Source organism: Salvelinus namaycush, chromosome 35 (assembly GCF_016432855.1).
Source record: "Salvelinus namaycush isolate Seneca chromosome 35, SaNama_1.0, whole genome shotgun sequence".
In the NCBI taxonomy this organism is placed as follows: Eukaryota; Metazoa; Chordata; class Actinopteri; order Salmoniformes; family Salmonidae; genus Salvelinus; species Salvelinus namaycush.
In genome coordinates, this window is record NC_052341.1 from 17,805,788 (window position 1) to 17,824,033 (window position 18,246).

At 44.1% G+C, this 18,246-nt stretch overlaps 1 protein-coding gene across 1 annotated transcript in view; it reads left to right on the forward strand.

Annotated features, from left to right (window-relative positions):
• Nucleotides 1-18,246, forward strand: part of akt3a (v-akt murine thymoma viral oncogene homolog 3a) — a 75,457-nt gene extending 57,211 nt beyond the window's left edge. Inside the window, exons 5-14 of the mRNA XM_038974635.1 lie at nucleotides 1,930-2,077; nucleotides 2,474-2,605; nucleotides 2,751-2,816; nucleotides 5,743-5,811; nucleotides 7,101-7,223; nucleotides 7,944-8,072; nucleotides 11,827-12,041; nucleotides 12,323-12,410; nucleotides 12,743-12,845; nucleotides 16,895-18,246. Coding sequence (XP_038830563.1) covers nucleotides 1,930-2,077; nucleotides 2,474-2,605; nucleotides 2,751-2,816; nucleotides 5,743-5,811; nucleotides 7,101-7,223; nucleotides 7,944-8,072; nucleotides 11,827-12,041; nucleotides 12,323-12,410; nucleotides 12,743-12,845; nucleotides 16,895-16,980 — 1,159 coding nt within the window. The 3' untranslated portion in view covers nucleotides 16,981-18,246. The remainder of the gene's footprint in view (nucleotides 1-1,929; nucleotides 2,078-2,473; nucleotides 2,606-2,750; nucleotides 2,817-5,742; nucleotides 5,812-7,100; nucleotides 7,224-7,943; nucleotides 8,073-11,826; nucleotides 12,042-12,322; nucleotides 12,411-12,742; nucleotides 12,846-16,894) is intronic.

Genomic DNA, 18,246 nt, shown 5'->3' on the forward strand with positions numbered 1-18,246 from the left:
ACCCGCCTGGCAAGGGCCCAGCATTGGCAGGCCCACGAGTGAGGAGAGGGGAGGCACCAGCTGGCACGTCGCCCGACTGTAGTCAGGCCCATTATCTCTCATTAGCGAAAAAATCTCATTATACGTTAAAAAAAAAACGGAGGGGGTAGGGAGAGAGGCTCGGCTCGCATTCATCTGCACGACCTTGAGAGGATTCCCGTTGCTTTTTATGTGTACACTGTGCCGTTTGATTGTTCAAATGGAACACAACTTTTCTTTGCCCTTGTTCGGAGTCACATCCGATATATTCAGAAACCTGAGTGAAGCTGGGAAAAGGTGTTCAGAAAGAGTCTTTTTGTGTAGGTATGGATTTGCATCTTGTTCAATCCCTCATTGTAACATATGGGCCTCTCAAAGTCCAAACAAAACATGGAACAAAAAAACCCACACGGATGCTACTTTGTGAGTCAAATGTTGTTTGTTTTATCAGGTTACCACATGTGCTAGATGTCCTGTTTGACTTCTAGGGGGAATACCATTAACAGTTGTGATTACCTTTGTGTAAAGGAAGGAAGCGAAGTCTCCTCCCTCGCAAACGGAAACTCTAGTTCAAACCCCTTCCTTCTGCTAATTTCACCTGTATTTATCATGGCCCGAAAGGACATTTTTGGTTTCATGAATTTTTACAATATAGCCAATTTTGACTGTGGATGTGGAATCTAGTGGAAACCGTTTATCATCTGCACACGGGCTTGAAAATCACCGCACGAGTTTAAGCATCGCCTTCTCCCCAATCCTGATTCGTCCAAATAATCAATGACAAAAAAACAAAACCAGGAACTACTACTGCTGCTCGTAATCATATAATTCTACGTGAACCTTGACAGATTCTCACCGTTTCATTTCTCCACAAGAATCGGTCCATGAGAGATTAACGTACTGTAAATGAAAGTTTCCAAATGCTAACGATCCCCTCCTGTGGAATGTTGATGTAGCAGCAGTACAGCCCAGAGGGAAGCACAAACCACACACGGATATATTCATCATCATTAAATACACACGTGCTCACAAATCCAAATGCATCACTCTTTTAATGCAACAGATGTTGTACAGCACAACAAATGAAAACCCAATGGGGGGTAAAGCCATTTGCAAACACGCAGTAGTTCCCATTGACATAAACTAATTTGTGAACATTTGTTTTGTTTTAAAGCGACTGATCATTGACGATTACATAGATGATTGCATAGATTAGCCTTTGTTGAAAGTTCTAGTTTTACCCCATTGTGAAGGTGTAATGAATATATTGCACTGTCTATAGATCATTCTTAACATAGCAGAATGTCATTGATTATGCATAATGGTGTCACATTAGACGTCAAACAAGTAGCTACATTTCATTGTGAAATATCACTGTTACCATGCAGAAGTTTGTTCATGTGTCTGTGTTACAGCTGCTGTATGGTATGAGTTAAAATAGGCTATCCATACTCCAGACTATTGTTATACTGTATATGTAACTTTACAGGTGTACATATCCTGACAGGGACAAGTGGACAGGGCTAACCAGACTATAGACTGTTAAGACACACTACCTACAGTTGCGGTCAAATATATTAGTACCCTTGCAAGATCCCCTATTTCTTTTAAAATCAGTTGAAATTGAAAACACTTTTGGTGTTCACACGTGTATTTGTTTGATTTCCAACTTCACATGACAAAAATATATATAAATAATTTCAAATTCAAATTAACTTGGTTGGAGGCAAGTCATTTACTGTGTAATTTATCACGTGGTAAGTTGCAGCTGCCTACTGGGTAAAAATTGCCATTCAACCAGTTTTGAAAAGAGAAACAGAACATTCTGCTCCATCGCAAGCCATAGTAAAGTGCAAGGATGCCGATATATTTGACCGCATCTGTAACTAGAGGTTTGTGTTCTGCAAACAGGGATGAGTGGACGGAGGCCATCCAGATAGTAGCAGACAAACTCCAAAGACAGGAGGAAGAGAGGATCCAATGCAGTCCCACGGCTCAGATGGACAACATCGGAGAGCTGGAGGAGATGGACACCTCTACCAGCCACCATAAACGGAAGGTAAGAGATACATCTGGACCACTGACTTTTTGTGATAATAATTGTCAGCAAACATGAATAGATACATACAGAATGAAGTTACATCCCAATCCCATCCCGCACGGGGACCTAAGGGATGAAATTAAATAAACATACAAATTCTAAGCAACACGTCGTGAAGTGTTTCAGTGGCAAGAAGCCATTGGTTCAAAGTGTCTTCTTTAGCTCCACTGACTAAAGGATGACCACACCACGGGAGACATATCCTGATTGACTGATACAGAAACACGGATAGAATCATTTTGCGGAGCTGTTAAATGATGTGTTAAGTTTCCCATCAGTCCTCTAAAATCAGACACAAATTCTGCTTTCTAGAACTATTATAACTGCACTGACTTGACCTACGGTTTCTTTCAGACAATGAATGACTTTGACTACTTAAAACTACTGGGAAAAGGCACTTTTGGTAAAGTGATTCTAGTGAGAGAGAAGGCTAACGGGAAATATTATGCAATGAAGATTTTGAAGAAAGAAGTCATTATTGCAAAGGTACGTTTCACTCCATGTTAATTACTTCATCAAACTAAACCTACTGGTAGCAAGTTGAATGACGTTCTATAAAGAAATTACTGTTATATTCATATGCTGCGCTGTCTCAGAAGCAGTGTTCTATTCACTACCTTATATCCCACAGGATGAAGTGGCACACACACTCACAGAGAGCAGAGTCTTAAAAAACACCAGGCACCCTTTCCTAACTGTGAGTACGCATCCCTACACACACACACACACACACACACACACACACACACACACAGAGAGCAGAGTCTTAAAAAACACCAGGCACCCTTTCCTAACTGTGAGTACGCATCCCTACACACACACACACACACACACACACACACACACACACACACACACACACACACACACACACACTCACAGAGAGCAGAGTGTTAAAAAACACCAGGCACCCTTTCCTAACTGTGAGTACGCATCCCTACACACACACACACACTCACAGAGAGCAGAGTGTTAAAAAACACCAGGCACCCTTTCCTAACTGTGAGTACGCATCCCTACACACACACACACACACACACACACACACACACACACACACACACACACACACACACACACTCACAGAGAGCAGAGTGTTAAAAAACACCAGGCACCCTTTCCTAACTGTGAGTACGCATCCCTACACACACACACACACACACACACACTCACAGAGAGCAGAGTGTTAAAAAACACCAGGCACCCTTTCCTAACTGTGAGTACGCATCCCTACACACACACACACACACACACACACACACACACACACTCACAGAGAGCAGAGTGTTAAAAAACACCAGGCACCCTTTCCTAACTGTGAGTACGCATCCCTACACACACACACACACACACACACAGAGAGAGCAGAGTATTAAAAAACACCAGGCACCCTTTCCTAACTGTGAGTACGCATCCCTACACACACACTCACAGAGAGCAGAGTATTAAAAAACACCAGGCACCCTTTGCTAACTGTGAGTACGCATCCCTACACACACACACACACACACACACACACACACACACACACACACACACACACACACAGAGAGCAGAGTGTTAAAAAACACCAGGCACCCTTTCCTAACTGTGAGTACGCATCCCTACACACACACACACACACACACACACACACACACACACACACACACACACACACACACACACACACACACACACACACACAGAGAGCAGAGTGTTAAAAAACACCAGGCACCCTTTCCTAACTGTGAGTACGCATCCCTACACACACACACACACACACACACACACACACACACACACACACACACACACACACACACACACACACACACACTCACAGAGAGCAGAGTGTTAAAAAACACCAGGCACCCTTTCCTAACTGTGAGTACGCATCCCTACACACACACACACACTCACAGAGAGCAGAGTGTTAAAAAACACCAGGCACCCTTTCCTAACTGTGAGTACGCATCCCTACACACACACACACACACACACACACACACACACACACTCACAGAGAGCAGAGTGTTAAAAAACACCAGGCACCCTTTCCTAACTGTGAGTACGCATCCCTACACACACACACACACACACACTCACAGAGAGCAGAGTGTTAAAAAACACCAGGCACCCTTTCCTAACTGTGAGTACGCATCCCTACACACACACACACACACACACACACACACACACACACACACTCACAGAGAGCAGAGTGTTAAAAAACACCAGGCACCCTTTCCTAACTGTGAGTACGCATCCCTACACACACACACACACACACACACACACACAGAGAGAGCAGAGTATTAAAAAACACCAGGCACCCTTTCCTAACTGTGAGTACGCATCCCTACACACACACTCACAGAGAGCAGAGTATTAAAAAACACCAGGCACCCTTTGCTAACTGTGAGTACGCATCCCTACACACACACACACACACACACACACACACACACACACACACACACACACACACTCACAGAGAGCAGAGTGTTAAAAAACACCAGGCACCCTTTCCTAACTGTGAGTACGCATCCCTACACACACACACACACACACACACACACACACACACACACACAGAGTGCAGAGTATTAAAAAACACCAGGAACCCTTTCCTAACTGTGAGTACGCATCCCTACACACACACTCACAGAGAGCAGAGTATTAAAAAACACCAGGCACCCTTTCCTAACTGTGAGTACGCATCCCTACACACACACACACACACACACACACACACACACACACACACACACACACACACACACACACACACACACACACACACACACACACACACAGAGAGCAGAGTATTAAAAAGCACCAGGAACCCTTTCCTAACTGTGAGTACGCATCCCTACACACACACACACACACACACACACACACACACACACACACACACACACACACACACACACACACACACACACACACACACACACACACACACACACACACACACACACAGAGAGCAGAGTATTAAAAAGCACCAGGAACCCTTTCCTAACTGTGAGTACGCATCCCTACACACACACACACACACACACACACACACACACACACACACACACACACACACACACACACACACACACACACACACACACACACACACACACAAAGGCATGCATGCACGCACGCTCACATGTACCCATGCATACAATAGACAAAAGCAGTTAGCAGCATATTGAGCCTATATGTACCTGAACCCCCAGAGACTCATTATAATGCAGTGGATAAACTGTTAGAAATGAACAGCCCAAGTCTAGCTTTACATCTGTCGACAAGACATCACTGAGAGGTCATTTCAGTGATACTCCAGATGCTGTTGTTCGCTGCAAAACACACACAAGCAAAAACACACACATACACACACACATGCAGCAAAACAATTAAGGTTCATATGACATCACGGTAACGTTTCACCTTGTTTCACTTCTCTCACATCTGCAATCAAGGCTTAAGAGAGTCAAAGAGCAACTGTTATTTTGTTTAATGTGTACTCCCTGGATAGAAAACTTACTTCTCTCTGAAAAACAACAAGAATATACATATGTGCTAGGTGTGAAAACCATCCTCAGGTTGTGGAGCTGATGGTTGTGTTTCTGTTCCTCCTGTTTCAGTCTTTGAAGTATTCCTTCCAGACTAAAGACCGCCTGTGCTTTGTAATGGAATATGTGAATGGAGGAGAGGTAAGCCCTGACTAGTACCAGTATCTCTGTCTGTCCTCTCTTTCTCTCTCTGTCTGTGGCTCTCTCTCTCCGTCTGTCTCTCTCTCACTCTGTCTCTGTGTCTCGGTCTCTGTCTCTCTCTCTCTCTAAAGTTACCCATACACTCACACACAGAGGAGTACAGCACACGGTCGGTCCTGTGTAGGTCCTGTCTGTGGAGTGTAAGATTACTGTTGTACTTTTGAGTTTGCAGGATCATTCTATACTGAAATAATTCAGATTGACCAATGAGCATTGTATGAGTGTATCATGGTCTAATACATTTCTTCTGTCGCTTCCACAGTATTTCTCTCTGGTAAAGTTGGATATTTTCTGCTTCCAGCAAACTGGTCTCCACCTGTCACCATTCCAAACCTTTTCCCAATTTATGTCCATTTGAACACACCTATGGGTGATATTACTGAAATGACATTCTGAAATGATTTTTGATTCGCAAAAATTTCGATTTACGGCATTTTTAATCGGGATGCTTTGCAATCTTGCGTTCATTCCCTCAGTCTAAACATCACCTGCTCCCTCCATCAGTCCAGCCAGCTCCAACCCAGAACCCCCTCACCTTAGTGGGTCGATCTGTCTGCCTGCCTCCCTCCCTCATCTTTACAAACCTGCCTGCCGCATTCACAGCTGCCAGTGCTCTGATGAAGGCCCACCTGTCCTCACCCATAGTCCCCCCTCTACCCCACACCTCCCCTCTCCTCCCCACCTGTCAGGCTGGTCAGGCTGATCAGGCAGGCCGTTAGCACCGCCCCAGCGGCCATATGCAAACCTCCCTCAACAATTAATGGAAGATGTGCCGCCCCGTGTCCTCCTGGGTAATTTGTACAAGAGGAGCTCGGGCAGGGAGACAGGAGGGGGAGAGGGATGGCAGAGAAATTACAGAGAGCCTTGACATCTGACAGAGAGAGAGAGAATGGAGGAGAGGGTATTCCCATACTCACTCTTTCAAAAATGAAAAGATGATTGCAGAAAAGGGCGCCGGCCTCTTTAATGGGATGTTAGCCCATGAGCGGCGCCGATTGCCTTTAACAAGATTGGTGTATTGATTAAAAGGCTGATTTAACAGGCCGCGCCGGCTACCCGGTGGAGAGATGGGGATGATGCGCCAGCTGCTGTCTAAGTTCGCCGGGCGTCCTCCAAGGGCCCCACCATCCATCATCTCAATATGGCGATGGGAGGCAGTTTATGTTGTGTTAATTTCCTCCAATAAATCAGTAATTATTGCAATCCTGTCCCTGCTGTTTATCCTGCAGCTGTTTTTCCATTTGTCGAGAGAGCGGGTGTTCTCTGAGGACCGCACGCGCTTCTACGGTGCCGAAATAGTCTCCGCTCTGGACTACCTGCACTCCGCCAAGATTGTGTACCGGGATCTCAAGGTAAACAAAAAAAGCGGGAAAGTAATCAGATATTTGGGAAGTTGTTGTTTCCCTCACCTAATGTGGCCCATTATCCTGTGCGAGTGGCACGGGATGTGGGGAATGTATTAAAAGCTCCAGAGTTTTCAGTTTTGGGAGAGAGGGGCTTTTTGAAAAACATCAAAATTCTCTCGGGTGTGTGAAAGATGACACAGCGTTTCGCTTACAGCCTTGGCCCAAGCCTGCCTGAAACATGAAAAAAGAAGCGTTTGCCGTTAAAATTAAAAGGTTGAACGGCTTGACTAGCTTGAGGTTTCTTTCCCTTCATCTGCTAGGAACTGTGAACAAGAAGGAGACTTGTTTACTTTCCTCCTTGTTATTAACGTGACTCTGGTCAGACTATTCAACTTCCCTCACAATGTGAAGTGTCTCCACAACACATTTTACTGGCTGAGACATGAGTAGAGGCAGAGGCAGACAGTACATTTTCTTGTGTACTTGAAATTATCAAATAAACTTGGGGGACATAGAGAGGAATCACAGACTGCCTTCTCTTGTGCAGCTCAGCAATACAGTATGTGTTGTCAGAGTCGTTGAGTTTGCAGTACATCCCTGGGCTTTTATAAGCCTGTTTTTCTAACTGTGTTGCACTGCAGTGCTTGTCTGTCCTTGTGGCATTGTCCTGCCCACACACTGGCTTGGCCTTCAGCGCTTTCAAAGTTGTTTCCTGTTCCCCTGCAGCTGGAGAACCTAATGCTAGACAAAGACGGACACGTCAAAATCACAGACTTCGGGCTCTGCAAGGAAGGAATCACAGATGCTGCTACAATGAAGACTTTCTGTGGAACGCCGGAGTACCTAGCTCCAGAGGTACAGTACGGTCCCTTCTAAACCCACATTCCCTGTCTGGTATATTCACCCCTTCAAACCCCTGACATACAGTACAAAACTCACCCGAGCATTAGAACTCAATTGTATTAGGTCTACATCATTATTATAGTTGTGTACCCCAGTTCACTTTGATTTAGAACTAAACATCATAAACCCACTACAATAACCAGTCTATTGAGATACTGTAGCCTATTTATGGCCAAGACTTTAAGATTCATCTGCCAAATAATGCTTGTAGCTATGGCAGCAGGTTTACATCATCCTCATGGCAGAGTCCCATAGCTAATGACGCCATTGGGACTCACACTGCCTCTCACAGTGAGCATAATGTAAACCCCCTCACATGCTCTATAGGAGACACTGTCCCTGGCGCCAGGCTGACAAACAAGTGGATGTGTGAAGTTGTAAGATTGAAATTGAGGAATCTAGTTATATCAAACACCGTTCTGCTGTGATTTCTCATTGGCCGATTTGTTTTATCTTCTCTCTTTATTTAAAGCTAGAATGTTTAGTTGCTACATCCATTTTTGGACTTATAAATGAATGATATATGCTCTTTGATTCTTGAACAATAGACCTTATAAATGCCTCATGAACTTAGTTCAATTGTCGTACCCCATCAGAACCCAAAATATAAGTTGTTTTACTCCAATGTTTGTAAACAATGTAAATGTAAACAAACACTGTATATCCTCATAACCTAGTTAAAACTATAATTTTGATATCAAGGAGGGCACTTGCATCCATAGCTCTGTGTATGAATTTTTGAATGGTTACATCTTTCCAGGCGCATCTCTCAGCTTTTCACCAAAACGGAGGCGGGGTACTGCAGATTCTAGCTTTAAGTAGTCACTTTAATGTTCAATAACGAACTGCTATATTCTGGTCATTAACAACAGTAAAGTAGATGTACAATATTTTACAACTCAATAACAAGTATTTGGTGTCCTTTCTGAATGACAAAAAAAACATTTAAAAACGTACCACATTGCAAACCATTTTTTTCCCCCTTTAACCAATGCTTAAACATGACCAACGTTATGGTCTCAGGTTTTTACTACAATGCATATTTATGAAGTGCAGAGGAGTGAGGACTGTGGGTCGGGTGGGGGAAGAAAGGCAGGGGATAGACGGGGGCATAGATCCCACTTAAAAAAGTATGGAGGACAATTTGGCGCTGGATTTTGTTTTGCTAAGGCCCTCCGCTGTGCCAGGAGATGATTTGAGTGTTGGTTATTTTTCACAAGAGTATGTGATTGCACAAAAAAGTACATGCTAAATAGAGGCAGATGGTGGCAGATGGGGGAGGTTGGAAGAAGGTGGCTGGGAAACCTGGAAATCTATACCGCCGCACTGGTGTAAAAATAACAGAACACACTCCGCGCCAAGTTCCAGACATGCAAAGTAGCTGGGATTTAAAAGAGGGAAGTTAAAATATTCCAATGCTTTGGGGTTATAAAATGAAATTTAGATAGTTTTTCTTTTTGTTTGTGTAAAATATATTTGATTTGCCTTGTTAAAAAAAGGGCAAATGAGAATACCAAAAATATTTTTTCTTAATAATACATTTGTAACACATACTCTCCTAGTTTTGGTTACTTTAGCCTTATTGAAATAACTCAGTGACATCTCTCTCATTTTGATATGCATGTATTTTTTACAAAGTAAAAAAAATGTGCAGGTTAAAACATTTGGGAAGATATAACCAAATGATTTGATAACGGTAGTAAAAATATATTAAATTGTTTATACTGTAGTGTTTCAATGCACATTTATGCGCCATGTGTATATGTACATTTAGCCTATTATGTTTCTTTATGTGTGTGTACACAAGCTAGGGCAGGCTGGGCGGGCGGAGCTGTGTGTTTGTTCCCTGTGCCCCGCTGGGTAACTGGGCTGGTGGAGCCAAAGGCTCTCTCTCTCTGTCCCTGCCCAGCCAAGCCTGCCAAGGGCCCCAGTCAGTCCTGGGAGCAGCAGCCCCGCCACATGGCTGTCCGAACGGGGCCTGTTCCTCCCCTCCAGGCTTGCCTCTCTGCCTGTGGCTCTGGAACAGGGGGGACCCCAACTGGCTCTGTGTGTATTAATCGCATCCCTGCCTGCACCCGAGCTGCTCCTGCTACAGTCCCAGGACAAACTCCCAATCCCAGCTCTCCCTGCACACACACATGCATATGTACACACATATGCATATGTACAGACACACACACACACCTCTGGCCCTAGGTGATGAAACGGCATTAAACATGTAACTATTTTTTCTCCTAACTTTTGGTTTGATGAGGGGGAAGGATATTCCATCTGGTGTGCGTGGTAGCATTCCTCCTCAGGTTTTTACTTGGTAATCCAGTGTTATCCCTCCAGCATTATGTTCAAACCCATGAATAGTTCATCTTTGACTGTACCACTGTTTCTCTCAGTGATGCTGATTTCCATCCAGCCGGTTGCCCGTCTTGATAAGCTCAATACGTGTTATTACCAGCAATTTGCTTCCAGTGTTATTTAGTTTGATAATTCTCAGCTTTTTGGGATTACATGTAGTGTACAAACACAGTAACTTGTTTCAGTCATTTAAAGTTCAGTCTAACTGAATTCTTAGTGATTAGGGCCTGTATTCATAAAACGTCTTGAGTAGGAGTGCTGATCTAGGATCAGGTCCTCGTCTTCTTCAATATAATCTAAATGGCAGAACTTATCCTTGATCAGCACTCCTACTCTGAGATGCTTTATGAATACGGGCCCAGAAACTCAGAATGTTTTTTGGAGGTTGTCATGTTGTCTTGGTTGATATTTTCTGGTTAGGACTACTCTTTAAGACAGCGGATCATTGCGTTGACACGTCCAGGTTCTGCTTCCCATTAAGATTAGAGACAAGACATTATTATTCTAGAGATTCAGAGCATATGCTTAACTGGCCTCTCTCCAGCGCCACTTGTCGTTAGGTAGTCATATTAATTAGGCCTTTCCTCAGCGACGGTCTGAAATGGAGCCTGTACTCCCTCCATCTCTCTTCCTCCCTCGCTTTTTCAACAAGGTGAACGGCAGCACACCGGAGACGATGTAAGAGAAGGAGAAGAGCAGGTTGATTGTGTATTAGGACAGCAGCCCAGATAGAAGGCTTTGATTCAGACGTGGCTCCTCTGGCTCCATGCTTCCCGTAGCCAGGTATCCACCTCTCTCTCTGGTGAGGCTGCCCTTGAACCAGCGGGTCACATCATGATGGCGAGGCCCTCTATGTCCATCCAGGAGCGTTTCCTGTCTGCCCGTGCCAGGTAGGGCCTCCAGCGCCAGCCACTTGGCTTGGCCAACAGGGGCATCTGTGACACGCAGCAGCAGAGTGACAGCCATCGCAGTCTATGTAGTGATGCCACTGCATGATGCTGTTGGGTTCTCATGTCACGGGAACACCGTACTGTGGAATAGGGCTTTGTGTTAGTCATAGTAAACCAGCTGGACCTGGAAACAGAAACTCGCAGGGGTCAAATGTCCACCAGGTCGTTTGTTAACCAACTTTGCGTCAGAAGTCGGTTGTATGTAAAACACTTGGCGAAATAACAAAGTTGATGTGCTTCGTGTTTTTGTGTGTGTTGTTGGCAGGGGTGATCGGACCAGTTTGCAGCAGTTTGTTCCTCTGAACTGCAATGTTGAATAGAGGAGTTAGTGCCTGTCCCATAGAGATACCATACAGTTCATATTGATAATATGTTCTTATTCCATGATCTGTGTGTCTGTCCAGGTGCTGGAGGACAATGACTACGGCCGGGCGGTGGACTGGTGGGGTCTGGGCGTGGTCATGTATGAGATGATGTGCGGTCGGCTACCCTTCTACAACCAGGACCATGAGAAGCTGTTTGAGCTGATCCTCATGGAGGACATCAAGTTCCCCCGCACGCTGTCGTCAGACGCCAAGTCACTGCTGTCAGGACTACTCATAAAGGACCCCAACAAAAGGTATAGGCCAGCTATACTATACACACCCTGGCCAGCCAGACTCCAAGCAGCACTGCTCACCATCCAATAATGCCCCATTGGAAGTGACTATACACTAGCTCTATTTAAACTAACTATCAGGGTTGAGGTCAATTCAGTTTTACACTCAGTTAACCCCAACCCTGCTAGCTTTAAAAAGCTTCAAGTCAATCATATCTATTCATCAAATTCAAAGTACTGTAACACTAATGTCTTGGAGGCAGACAAACCTTTGAATAAATTGTGATGCTTACTTTTCACAGGCTTGGAGGAGGTCCAGATGATGCTAAAGAAATCATGGGACATAGTTTCTTTACTGGAATCGAGTGGCAAGATGTTTATGATAAGAAGGTAATGCCTGTAATACCAGTTCTATAATATGTACACATTCATATTGTAGAATCATGTTGGGAGTCCTACAGGACTCCTGCTCTTTGCCCCTCACCAGTATGCATTCCTGATCATAGTTTGCTAACTCATTGTCTAGATAGAGGAAAGTTATCCTTGCTCTTTCAGTGCTTTACCATCACAGACACAGTGTACTCCTAAGATGATGCAACCCTGGTAGCAGAGGGAGGTGAAATGCATTGTGGGAGGTGTAAACTCGTTGCCTCCAGTCCTGCCTGTGTGCTGCAACACCTCTGTGACACAAGTGCTGTGTGTTTCCCTCCCCTCCTACCTAGCTGATACCGCCCTTCAAACCTCAGGTGTCGTCAGAGACAGATACCAGGTATTTTGACGAAGAATTCACGGCACAGACAATTACAATAACTCCCCCTGAAAAATGTGAGTGAAACTTTTTCTTATTGTTCTTTTTTGCTAATGTTTAAAAGGTGAGACACTGTCACTTGACACTTTACTCAGGCTATGTTAGATGTGCAAGTGGTGTAACAATGTCTTTCCATATGTTAGATGATCATGTTTTATTTTGGGGCTAGATTGTATCAGAGCCACGCTAGCCGCATAGCAGTTGTTTTAGCAGTGTTGGAGGTGGAACTGCTGCGTTAGGGCTGTCAAATTCACAAGCGGCTCCTGGAATTCGACTTCAATCAGTGTAGATGAAGGGGAGGAGACAGGTCAAATAAGGATGTTTGGCCTTGAAACAATTGAGCCAGATTGTGTATGTGTGCCAATCAGAGGGTGAATGGACAAGACAAAACATTTCTAGTGCATTCGGAAAGTATTCAGATCCCTTGTCTTTCTCCACATTTTGTTACATTACAGCCTCAATCTACACACAATACCCCATAATGACCAAGCAAAAACTGTTTTTTAGAAATGTTTGCAAATGTAAACATACAGTTGAAGTCGGAAGTTTACATACACTAATGTTGGAGTCATTAAAACTTGTTTTTCAACCACTCCGAACATTTCTTGTTAACAAACTATAGTTTTGGCAAATCGGTTAGGACATCTACTTTGTGCATGACACAAGTAATTTTTCATTCAGATTATTTCACTTATAATTCACTGTATCACAATTCCAGTGGGTCAGAAGTTTACATACACTAAGTTGACTGTGCCTTTAAACAGCTTGGAAAATTCCAGAAAATTATGTCATGGCTTTAGAAGCTTCTGATAGGCTAATTGACATAATTTGAGTCAATTGGAGGTGTACCTGTGGATGTATTTCAAGGCCTACCTTAAAACTCAGTGCCTCTTTGCTTGACATAGTGGAAAAATCAGCTAAGACCTCAGAAAAAAATGGTAAACCTCCACAAGTCTGGTTCATCCTTGGGAGCAATTTTTTTATTTTATTTTTTTATTTCACCTTTATTTAACCAGGTAGGCTAGTTGAGAACAAGTTCTCATTTACAACTGCGACCTGGCCAAGATAAAGGAAAGCAGTGCGACACAAACAACACAGAGTTACCCATGAAATAAACAAACATACAGTCAATAATACAATATAAAAAGTCTATATACAGTGTGTGCAAATGAGGTAGGATAAGGGAGGTAAGGCAATAAATAGGCCATAGTGGCAAAATAATTACAATATAGCAATTAAACACGAGTGATAGATGTGCAGAAGATGAATGTGCAAGTAGAGATACTGGGGTGCAAAGGAGCAAAATAAATGATAGAAATAACAGTATGGGGATAAGGTAGTTGGATGGGCAATGTACAGGTGCAGTGATCTGTGAGCTGCTCTGACAGCTGGTGGTTAAAGTTAGTGAGGGAGATATGACTCTCCAGCGTCAGTGATTTTTGCAGGTACTTTGTAGGTACCACATTCATCTGTACAAACAATAGTACGCAAGTATAAACACCATGGGATCACAGACCTGTCATACCACTCAGGAAGGAGACGCGTTCTGTCTCCTAGAGATGAATGTACTTTGGTACAAAAAGTGCAAATCCCAGAACAACAGCAAAGGACCTTGTGAAGATGCTGGAGGAAACAGGTACAAAAGTATCTATATCCACAGTAAAACAAATCCTATATCGACATAACCTGAAAGGCTGCTCAGCAAGGAAGAAGCCACTGCTCCAAAACCGCCATAAAAAAGCCAGACTACGGTTTGCAACTGCACATGGGGACAAAGATTGTACTTTTTGGAGAAATGCCCTCTAGTCTGATGAAACTAAAATAATGACCATCATTATGTTTGGAGGAAAAAGGGGGAAGCTTGCAAGCTGAAGAACACCATCCCAACCGTGAAGCACGGGGGTGGCAGCATCATGTTGTGGGGGTGCTTTGCTGCAGGAGGGACTGGTGCACTTCACAAAATAGATGGAATCATGAGGACGGAAAATTATGTGGATATTTTGAAGCAACATCTCAAGACATCAGTCAGGAAGTTAAAGCTTGGTCGCAAATGGATCTTCCAAATGGACAATGACCATGCATACTTCCAAAGTTGTGGCAAAATGGCTTAAGGACAACAAAGTCAAGGTATCGGGGTGGCCATCACAAAGCCCTGACCTCAATCCCATAGAAAATTTGTGGGCAGAACTGAAAAAGCGTGTGCGAGCAAGGAGGCCTACAAACCTGACTCAGTTAAACCAGCTCTGTCAGGAGGAATGGGCCAAAATTCCCCCAACTTATTGTGGGAAGCTTGTGGAAGGCTACCCGAAACGTTTGACCCAAGTTAAACAATTTAAAGGCAATGCTACCAAATACTAATTGAGTGAATGTAAACTTCTGACCCACTGGGAATGTGATGAAAGAAATAAAAGCTGAAATAAATCGAGTCTTCTTGGGTATGACGCTACAAGCTTGGCACAGCTTTATTTAGGTAGTTTCTCCCATTCTCCTCTGGAGATCCTCTCAAGCTCTGTCAGGTTGGATGGGGAGCGTCGCTGCACAGCTATTTTCAGGTCTCTGGTGTTTCTTTCCAAATCATGTCCAATCAATTGAATTTACCACAGGTGGACACCAATCAAGTTGTTGAAACATCTCAAGGATGATCAATGGAAACAAGTTGCACCTGAGCTCAATTGAGTCCCATAGCAAAGGGTCTGAATATTTATGTGAATGTCTCTTTTTTTTTGTAGATTGAGGATTTTTCTCCCCAATTTTGTGGTATCCAATTGGTAGTTACAGTCTTGTCTCATCGCTGCAACTCCCGTACAGACTCGGGAGAGGCGAAGGGCGAGAGCCGTGCGTCCTCCGAAACACAACACAACCAAGCCGCACTGCTTCTTGACACAATGCCCACTTAACCCGGAAGCCAGCCGCACCAAAGCGTCGGAGGAAACACCGTACACCTGGCGACCGTGTCAGCGTGCACTGCACCCGGCCCGCCACAGGAGTCGCTAGTGCGCGATGGGACAAGGACATCCCTGCCCGGCCAAACCCTCTCCTAACCCAGACGGCGCTGGGCCAATTGTACGCCGCCCCTGGGTCTCCCGGTCGCGGCCGGCTGCGACAGAGCCTGGACTCGAAACCAGAATCTCTAGTTGCACAGCTAGCACTGTGATGCAGTGCCTTAGACCACTGTGCCACTTGGGAGGCCTATAATTTTTTTATTCATTTTAGAATAAGGCTGTAACGTAACAAAATATGGAAAAGGGGAAGAAGTCTGAATAGTTTCCGAATGCACAGTAAGTGCCTTTGAATGGGGTATGGTAGTAGGTGCCAGCTGCACCGGTTTGTGTCAAGAACACCGCTGGGTTTTTCCACGCTCAACAGTTTCCTGTGTGTATCAAGAATGGTCCACCACCCAAGGGATATCCAGCCAACTTGACACAACTGTGGGAAGCATTGGGGTAAACATGAACCAGCATCCCTGTGGAACGCTTTTGACACCATGTAGAGTCCATGCCCCGATGAGTTGAGGCTGTTCTGAGAGCAAAAGGGAGGGGGTGGGGGGGGGACTCAATATTAGTAAGTGTGTTCCTAATGTTTGGTATACTCAGTGAAGGTTGTAATCTCATTGATCAACGGCTCAACCAAATAATCCACGTTGAAATGACGCGTTGTGCCCAGTGGGTCGTTCACAAATTCGAACACTGAAATATGATGTAATCTACACCTGGCTGATATAAATCTTCATTATTTTGTTTAATGATTTTCAATTTGAGCATCATTATTTCTATATAGCCTACACCTTCTCGTTATGAACTTCTAACTCGAGTGGGACGGGTGTGGCTTCGTGACAATGATCACAAGAGCAGCTGCTCACCGATTTGACAGCTCCAGCGCAGTTACACCTCCGACAGTGCCAAAACATCAGCGATGAGGGTGTCAGCTATTGCTAGTTAACGCTTGATCTAAATGAATCTAGGCCTTAAACATGCTCACTAGAGCATCAGAGAGGCTTAAATAGAATCACTGTAAAAAGGTTGAATTGCATGATTGAAGTGAGTAATGTCCTGTTTGTCCCTCCCAGTTGATGAAGACGGGATGGATTGCATGGACAACGAGCGGAGACCACACTTCCCCCAGTTCTCCTACTCGGCCAGTGGGAGAGAATGATCGCTGTATCCAGACAGTACTGCACCACCATCAGTACCAATGGAAGGTTACAGTATAAAACCAACCTAGCCTGAGCTAACCCCTCCTCTCTCCATTTGGGTCATTCCATAGTGAGCATGGAGATCCATCACTGTATGTTTTATGTGTCTGTTTTTTCATGGGGATTTTGCATGTGTGGTCAGACAGAAGTTCAGCCCTGTTGGTAGTTCCCGACAGTTAAAGGTGCATTTCTTATGGAATGCTCCTTTTAAAGCCTTGAAACTGACTCAAGAGGGCAAACGGGTTTGTTGTGTTGTGTGTCATTAGATCCCTTGGTCATTGACTTCTGCGATCCAGTTCTATCTACTGTAGGAGACTGACATTCCTGGTAGGGAGCGCTGCTGTCTTTAGCGTTCTCATTTCACATAGGACAGTATACTAGAACTCGAGATTCACAGGAGATTCTCCATTTGTTTGCTGTGTCATAATCTGCAACGGTCCTCATTCTTCTCTTGATGACATTTGGGTTTACACATTGTCGTTTGGTTAGCTAACATCTGTGTTGTGTGTATAGAAATAAGTTTACTATAGGATTAGAGATTTTTCTTTCAGAAGTCAAAAACGGCCAGAAAACGGTTCACTCAGGCTACACAGAGATCAATCTGTCTTCACCTCCGTATACAGGTCACCGGTACTGCTATCTTTACTCTGCAGGTCAAGCTACAAGCGCTAACTATACAAACCACCTCCACCACTTCTCATGGACACTATGACTGTAGTCTCACATATTATACTGTTACGTCATTTTGTCCCTTATTTAAGGTGTGCAAAAGTAAACCTCTAGTCTCGTCTGCTATTTGTTGATAGGCTGTGATTTTTACTTTCTCCTCTCGCCTGTGAAATCAGTCATTCGAATAGTGTGAACGCTTTGGGATGTTGCTCTGCCAATGTTATGTATGAATGGGAGTAAATGTTTGTGTACTGTGTGTAGAGATTTTAAGAGAGCCTGAAGGCACAGCACTGTTGGCTGTAACCTCCTGTGAATCCGAGCTGTGCGTTAGCTGTCAGGAACAGCAAGGTTCACCTCAACTTGTCTTAACAGTGAGGATGAGAGGAAGAGCATTCTAGGTATGTGTGTCAGGGTTATCTGGCTGAAGGTAGATGCTTCCCACAACTGAAATTATGTAAAGCTTTATTTCAGACATATCACCATAGAAAATAAAAGCATTCAAAAACAAAAATGTATAAATGTGAATGAGAAATGCAAGATGGTGGCTGTTTACTGTC